Here is an 8,244-nt window from a genome sequence, read left to right on the forward strand (position 1 = left end):
GAAAAGGTCTTTTGCCTCTGGGGTAGGCCCAGACTTTTCCCCGGACTCCCCCCCGGCTAGCCGTGGCGCACTACCCCCTTCGGGCTATGTTCAAGCCGCCAACCCCAGTCCTCTCCCTGAGCTCCGACCAAAACCGAAACCGAGCCTCAGCTCGCAGCCCCGCCCGCCCCGGCGGGCGAGCACACGAGCCTCTCGGGCTGGTGAGTGCCGGTCGGCACCGATCCTCCGTGCGGGAATCTCCCCGCTCTGCCCTCCGCACCCCTGCGGCTGCGCTGTCCTCCGCGGCTCCGAAGCTCCCCGCTCCGCCTCCCGCAGTCTCTGCCCGCGAAGGGGCTTCCTAGTGTGTGGAAACCTTTCCTCCTTCACGGCTCCCTCCCACTGGTGCAGGTCCCGTCCCTATTCTTTTGTCTCTGTTTATTCTTTTTTCTTTTGCCCTACCCAGGTACGTGGGGGATGTCTTGCCTTTTGGGAGGTCTGAGGTATTCTGCCAGTGTTCAGTAGGTGTTCTGTAGGAGTTGTGCCACGTGTAGATGTATTTCTGATGTATCTTTGGGGAGGAAGGTGATCTCCGCATCCTACTCTTCCACCATCTTGAAGGTCCTCCCAGTAGTATAATCTTCATAGAGTTTTTATAAGGATTAAACATGCTCATATCTGTAAAGAACTAGCAGTAAGTGTATAGTGTTAGCTGCTGTTATCGTATGATTATTATTATTACCACAGGATTCTTAATTCCTAGAATGTTCTATTACAAGACATACATGACCTGTTGAAACTTAAGCTGTGTGTGACACGCAGTAAAGCTGTGTGATGTCTCATATTTGAGGAAATTTTTTTAATGGTATTATATTTAAATGTAAATTACTTAACCTCATAAAAATCATACAGGTTTACAAACATTTCATTAGATATACGTGGTAAGCACTATATCACTAAAATTAACTAACACAATAAAAGAAAATTTATGCCATCTTTTCAACAGACTTTTTATCATTCTTCAGCAGGTATTTTATTGGATGAAACTTTGCTCTTTGCTGGGTGTGGTTTGGGAAAAATAAGGTGGATAAAGGAAAGAGAACTACAATTCATTTTTGAATGTTTGTTTAAAGTAGGTAATGCATTAACATGCTGTAATGTTTAAAATTATAAATGAAAGTTAAATAAATAAATATATAAATAAAGGACTACCATATGGGTGGGAAAAAATAAAAAATAAAATAAAAGTATAAATGTACATACACAGACGTCTCCACCAACCTGGATCTCCTCTCAATCTCTCCTGTGTATTTCTGGAGATATTTTAGGCATACATGAACAATCACGTTTTCCTCCCTTTTTATACAAACGGAAGTGTACCAAACATCTTTTGTGTTCATCTTTTTTCACCAGAAGCTGTAGTGTAGGTATTGTTCCAAGTCTGTACATAATCACCTTCTTAACGTATTAATGACTCAGAGCTTCATTGGGGGTGGATGCCCCTGGCTTATCCCACCAGGCCACTGCTGATGAGCAGTGTTGTTAACCCCCCTGCTGTTAGAGAAGTGCTGAATAAATGATGTTGTGCAATTTAAATAAGCTTGTGTATGTGTGGTACACCTGCAAGGTAATTTTTAAGAGAGAGAAATGCTGGGTGAAGGGTTAGAAGCATTGTAATTAATTCTTGAAAGAAATTTAAAACTTGCTATTTATTTTTGAATGTTAATAAGGATTTAAGCACACAATTGAATAGGAAAAAAGAGATGAACGGTAAACATAAGACTGCCTCACAGCACTTTCCTTCCTTCATCTGGTTCCCCCCGCTGGAGAGAACTAGCCTCATCAGCCTTGTCTTTTCCCTCCAGAGATGCGTGCCAGGTAAATGAGCATGTGCGCTTGTGTATGCCTTTCTTCAGGTGGGCTTCCGTCTTCTTCTGCATAGCAGTTTGTGGAGTCAGCAGACTCTCGCCTGGATGTCTGTGGGCACAGAGCTGCGGGCTGGAGTGTCCACGGTCACATTAGAGGGACTCTTTGTCTCCGTCCCTCAGCCTCAGCCAGCCTGGACATGACCTGTAAAGGTGATGTTTTCTTCCACCTTCGCGTAGCTCATTGTTTCCCTGGATGAAATGATAGCTGTAAATCCTGCAGCCCTAACCCTCGACCAGCGATGCTCAAACCCACAGCACGTGTCCTGGGACGCTCTTTCCCGTCGTCCCAGAAACCGCCAAACTTCTCTCCTAAGGCTCATATTTCCTGTGTCTCACATCCAGTCGTCAGTTCTCTCTCTGATGGATCACATCTTCCAGCGGCTCCTGGGGAAAGGTGATGTGGGTGGTTAATCTTGGGATCTTGTATGTTTCAAATATCTTTAGCTTATTCGCCCACCTGATTTTTCTGGATGTAGGATTCCCAGTATAAACTACGAAGTAATTTTCCAGTTGTCTTTCTGCCTGTCAGTGTTACTCCTGAAAAGTCTGAAGACATTGCAAGTCTTTATTCTTTGCACACGGCACTTCGTGTTGCTCTACCTCCACGGCTGTTTTAGGGTCTTGTTTCATGCCTCCAGGGTCCTGAAATGTCACAGTGATTTGCTGATATGGGTCTTCCACCTCACTGGGTACAGGGAGGGCCTATTAATCTGCAGTTTTATTTAATACCAGGAAGTGGTCTTAGATGCTTAAATTATATTGCAGCACACTATACTATATTTTTTATGTTGTACATGTTACATTATATATAATGCATATTGTAATATAATGTGTATAGCATATATTAAGTGTAATGTAACACTTTAATATCGTTGTGTAAATTATTGTTTTTAACAATCTGAGTCTGTTAAAGGGCACTTCGTTCAGTTAGTTGCACATTAGTTAGAAGAGGAATGAGGTCTCCGGCAACAATATAAATAAGTATTTCTTATGTTTTCAAAATATTTTGGCAACAAATTACTGAATTTGACATACCATATTTTAGCAGTAGTCTCACACACACGCATACATATTTATAAAATGTATTCTGCTACTTATTGTATAGATTAATTTTAAGAACATAGTTATTGGTAAATAATAATATTTTGAAAAGAGGAATTAAAGTTTGCTAACACCTTTCTTTTACAACAGAAATATGATATCATTTTCTTAAATATTTTCCAATCTTTCCTAATGTCAAATAAGAGCTCTTCCTTTTCTGTGGTCAAAAAATATGTAGGATTAAGATTAAACCAAATAAAAACAGTACATATTTATATTTGATAATTCCTACATATATTGCACATACTAATGCAGGTTTATAAATCATAAGCTATTATAATAGGTAGAGCCAATAATAAATGTGTACGTATTCATTTTGGTTTTTCAGCCCCTTATTTCCCCAGACGATCCACCAGCATCTTCCCGTGATGTGTTCAATACGTAAATATTATGACTAGATCCATGTGATGTTAACAGGCAGAGCCTCTGAAGAGTGCAGGCAGAATTTCACTAGTCATATTTCTTTATTAAAGAAATGTTACTGTTATATTACATCTTGTTATGTTGCAAACACATATTTCGTTCTTCAAGGCTAAAGCACAATTAGCAACTGTATTCGTTTTCCCCTTTTAGTGGTTGTTACCTTATAGGTATTGGAATAATTTGAGAACTGGCTCTGGCATGATGCTCAGTGACTCTTCAGGCTTTGTGTTGTTCCTCTTTGTTTCCAGCCTGCAGTGACCTGGAGCTCAGGGAGATGGCCAGCAGACTGCGGGACTGGTTCAAGGCCCTGCATGAGAGTGGAGGCCAGAACAAGAAGGCGAAAGCATCACTGCGGCCGGAGAGAAGCAGTAAGGCTTCTAAATTTGATGTGTGTCATTGTCTTTGATATGGGATTTTTATGTCCAGTGAATCACTTAGGTCAAAGTTGACTGTATACTTAGATGCTGAACAGAAGTCTGAACATTGTTTTTACTTCCAAGCTCAGCCATAACATGTATTTTGCAAGGAAAAAAAAGCATTTGTGACAACTCCGATTGGAAAAGGAATTAGAGACATCATTGAGCTTCCAGTTGAATTGAAAGAGTAGGAATATTTTCCAGTGTTTTGGCTGAAGTGCTAAAGAGTAGAACAACACAGGGAGCAAAGGTAATAATTTTGAAGTGCTTAGATTTTTAAACAACACGGTTAGCCCTCCTCCACCTTAGTCGTTTCTGATTTGACCCAAGTATGTCAGTAGAAACAGGATGTTTACCACGCTGTAAATCAGATTCATCAAAGAAAGAAGGAAGGGCTTCCCTGGTGGCGCAGTGGTTGAGAGTCCGCCTGCCGATGCAGCGGACGTGGGTTCGTGCCCCGGTCCGGGAAGATCCCACATGCCGCGGAGAGGCTGGGCGCGTGAGTCATGGCCGCTGAGCCTGCGTGTCCGGAGCCTGTGCTCCGCAACGGGCGAGGCCACAACAGTGAGAGGCCCGTGTACCGCAAAAAAATAAATAAATAAATAAAAAAGAAAGAAGGAAATAAGAGCCAAATGAATCTTACATGATTCTTTCGTCTATATAATCTATGTAAAAGTGTGTTTTGATTTCTTAGAAATAGGACCTGCAACCTGAAAGAGCGCACTTGCTATGAATGATTTTATGGACTCTTCATTTTATATTTTTTCATTTATAAAAAATATCTATAACATTTTACATGCATGTAAAAGAAAGATATTGAAACCTGAGCTTAATTGAGGGAGCTTTCCAAGACCGCCTCATTTGCTCTAAGATGCAAGGGGCGAAGGTGGGACAGTGACCAGGGGCAGCGTCCTGCTGACAAGAAAAGGGCCCAGTGCCCGCTGCTTATCGCCATGAGGCCGTGAACTCCCACTCGCAGCCCTCAGCTACCTGTTTCTAACAGAATCACTTGCTAAGAGGGCACAGCCATCCCTAATCTATGTTTCCTAAAATGCCCCATTTGTTTTCTTGTCACCAAGGAATTTTCTGTAATCCCAACGCTTGTTGTTTATGGATCGTATTTATGTTCAAAAGAATGTAATCATTATTTTTCATTCAGCTTTCACAGAAAGACATAATAACTGTGTGTGAATGTGTGCTGGCCACATCTATATGCTTCTTCTTAGGAAGTCCTCAAAGAAACCACAGTATTTCCCTACCTCATAGGAGCACTTCCAGGCTTGTCTCCAGAATTATAGTTTAAATTTTTGGCAGAAGCTCATTTTTTGATGCCTTGAGAGTAAGTAAGATGCCTGATCTTACTTAATAGAAATAATGAAGTATGTTTGCCCCTGTATTCACGTCTGGCATAACGTAAAATTTTGTTCCAGATCCTTCCGTATTGACTTTTTTGATTCATGTCCACACCTGTTCTCCCAATACTCATACTTGGATATTTTTATTTCTCACTCTCACCTTTCTCTGTTGAGCTTAGTTAAGACTAATAATCCCTCCTGTATTTGGAAATGGATAAAAGGAGAGCTTGTAGGACACTCAGTATAATGCCTGGTTAATTGTACACATTCCTAAATATTATGTCCCTTTCTGGCTTTTTCTTACAAAAAATGAGACAGTCTTAATATTGTGGGCGAATTAACAGGAAGCTCTTTGGGAGTTGAATGTCTTTGCAGAATCAGTGAAACAGTAAGTAGAGGATTATTTATAGAGCCTGAAGGGGTCAGAGGCCAAAGGGAGTAAATCTCCAAAAGGAAGCTGTTAAAAGATAAGACAAGTCCCTCAGCTCCTGAGACCCGCCTGCCCCTGGGTGAAGCCTCTCCTGACACCGGCCCTCCAGTACTGGGCTCCCCGTCTCTTTTCTAGTCCTGTTTTTCCTCCGTAGCATCGCTCACCATCTACTATAATATTCATCTACACATTTTTTGTTTATTTTCTCTCTCTCTGCACACTAGACAACCATAAATGAGAGATCACCATTGTATCATCAGAATATAGAATAATTTGACACGTAGCATTCACTAACGTTAAAAGTGAGTAGAATTAATGGATGGATGAAGCAAAGAAGCCATCAAAATACTACATTGTGTGGATATACCATAATTGAATCGAGCACTTGTTCCCCTAGGAATGATTATTTTCTCTTTCTCAATCAATTCTGCGGTTAATTGGTAGGCTTTTATTTCTGTAAGGAGGATTCCAGGTAGTCGAAGTAATAGGTCAATATTACGTCGCATTTCAAATTATAAACAATAATAGATGTTACCAGACTGCTTTGCAAAAAGCTTAGGGCATTTCTAATTTCTCACAGCAAAGCACGAAGAGTTAACTTTTGCCTTGATACCTGGAAGTAAAAAAATTACTACCATTCTTTTTAACTGTTCATTCTGGTGAGCATGCTGTTACATTTCATTATTAATCTAATTTTTATTTCCTTTTTTAGTAGTGAATTGTTCACAAAATATTGGCAAAGGTTGGCGGGGCTTTTGCACAGCAAAACAAAATAAAATGTCTTAGTCAGCTCAGGCTACTATAATTAAATACCCTAGACCAGGTGGATTGAACACTAGACATTTGTTTCTCAAATTCTGGAGACTGGGAAGTCCTAGATCAGGTGCTGGCAGACTGGGGTCTGGGTGTAGGCTCACTTCCAGGCTTGGAGACAGCTGTCTTCTCACAAGGCAGAGAGAGAGAGAGAGAGACAGAGAGACAGAGAGAGATGGGAAGAGAGGGGGAGAGAGAGAGAGCGAAAGAGAGAGAGGAGAGAGAGAGAAGGGGGGGGAGGGAGAGAGAGAGAGAGATCTGGAGTCTGTCTTTTAGGCCACTGATCGCATCATGAGGTTCTCCCTTCATGACCTAATCACCCCCCAAAGCCCACACCTCCAAATGCCATCACTTTGGGGGGTAGAGCTTCATATTCATGAATCTGGGGCGGGGGGGACACAATTCAGTCCATAGCACAAAACCAAACAAAAAAATGTCCTAAATTATGTCAGCTTATATGTTTAATTCTGAGAAATCCATATTGATGGCTTACATTATAAAATTGTATTTAAATAGGTCCTTCTAGTACTTTTTGTGCTTTTTGCTGTATGTTTGCTGCTCTGTTTTTTAGATATATGGATTTATTTCTGTTTTATCCATTAATTATGCTTCTTATCCCTTTATTTTATTACACTGTACCCTACTTACCACTTCTTAGCATAGATTTCACGTTATCGGATAGTAATATTACCACTCCTACTTTCAAATTTATTACATTTGCCTGAAATACTTGCTAACATTTTATTGTCAGTCTTTATTACTTAGACTTCAGCATCTTTCTTGTAAACATACATAGTCGGCTTCTGAGTCCCCGGTATGACCGCGAGCAGACTTGGATTTTGGGTTTCTTTAGTAATTAAGATAAACATAAGGCACAGGAAAATATTCTGATCAGACACAGAATGTTTAGCATTTAGGCAGATTGCCCAGAAGACAAAGAAAAACTTTGTATACAATCTCTTTGTAAGAGTAGGCCAATAATCCAAGAAAATTTTGTCATTAGAGAAGAAAAGAAATCACATTTTAGTTTTGTACCAGTATAATATTTGATACTAATTTTAAAATATTATGTGAATAAATACACCCTTTAAATATTAGCCAGCAGTGACCATGACAAGTAGTAGTGGGGGGAACATTTTATCATTTTTTGTATCTGTGTAGATTTTTATCTTATACAGGTTTTGAAAATTAGTCTTAGGGTAAATTTTATCTTAGGATAAAACTATATTTTTAACAAAATGAGCTTTTTTAGCCCAAGGTGGTTGCTCCTGGAGCCCCTGAACCCCTCGAGACCTGCCCCTGCTTGGGTGGAGCCCGGAGCTTGAGTGACCGCAGGGGCGGAGGGTCGGGACTGAGCAGAGAAGCTGGGTGAAGACAGTGGGGCCCAAGGGGTGTTCAGGACACCGTAAAAATATCAAATAAGAACAAGCGCAGAGCGAAGCCTGCCGCGTGTCCTGCCCACCATCCACCACAAGGTGGGGTGTCACTGCAGGGCCTTGCTGCAGACGTGTGGGATCCCCATCCGATCAGCCATCCATGTCTCGGGGGAAAAAAAGGGGGAACAAACCCAGACTAAGTAAAGAGAGACTTTATTTAAAGACTCTTGCGATGGGGAGAGTGCCTCAAACTCAAACTTGCAAGCGTCTCACATCAAACAGAAGGCTCTTCCTTTCCAGGAAGGGGTGAGCAGGGCTCGAAGTACCTTTGTCGGGGAAGAGGGCAGTGGGGATTAAGAGGCGGCAAAACTGAGGACTTCGGAAATGCTTCTCTGCGCGGTTGACCCGCTTACCTACCAAGCAGGA

The 8,244-nt window shown here is 41.3% G+C and overlaps 1 protein-coding gene across 5 annotated transcripts in view; it reads left to right on the forward strand.

The window, feature by feature from the left end:
* The window catches only part of SPOCK3 (SPARC (osteonectin), cwcv and kazal like domains proteoglycan 3), a 445,886-nt gene that overhangs the window by 387,591 nt on the left and 50,051 nt on the right, over nucleotides 1-8,244 (forward strand). For 4 of the 5 annotated variants that reach the window (XM_007457383.1, XM_007457379.1, XM_007457380.1 and 1 more), the window contains one exon: nucleotides 3,677-3,796. The exons of the other annotated variant lie outside the window; for it this stretch is intronic. In XM_007457383.1, coding sequence (XP_007457445.1) covers nucleotides 3,677-3,796 — 120 coding nt within the window. The remainder of the gene's footprint in view (nucleotides 1-3,676; nucleotides 3,797-8,244) is intronic. 5 annotated transcript variants of the gene reach the window in all.

This window comes from Lipotes vexillifer, unplaced genomic scaffold (genome assembly GCF_000442215.2).
Source record: "Lipotes vexillifer unplaced genomic scaffold, Lipotes_vexillifer_v1.1 scaffold668, whole genome shotgun sequence".
Taxonomy (NCBI): Eukaryota; Metazoa; Chordata; class Mammalia; order Artiodactyla; family Lipotidae; genus Lipotes; species Lipotes vexillifer.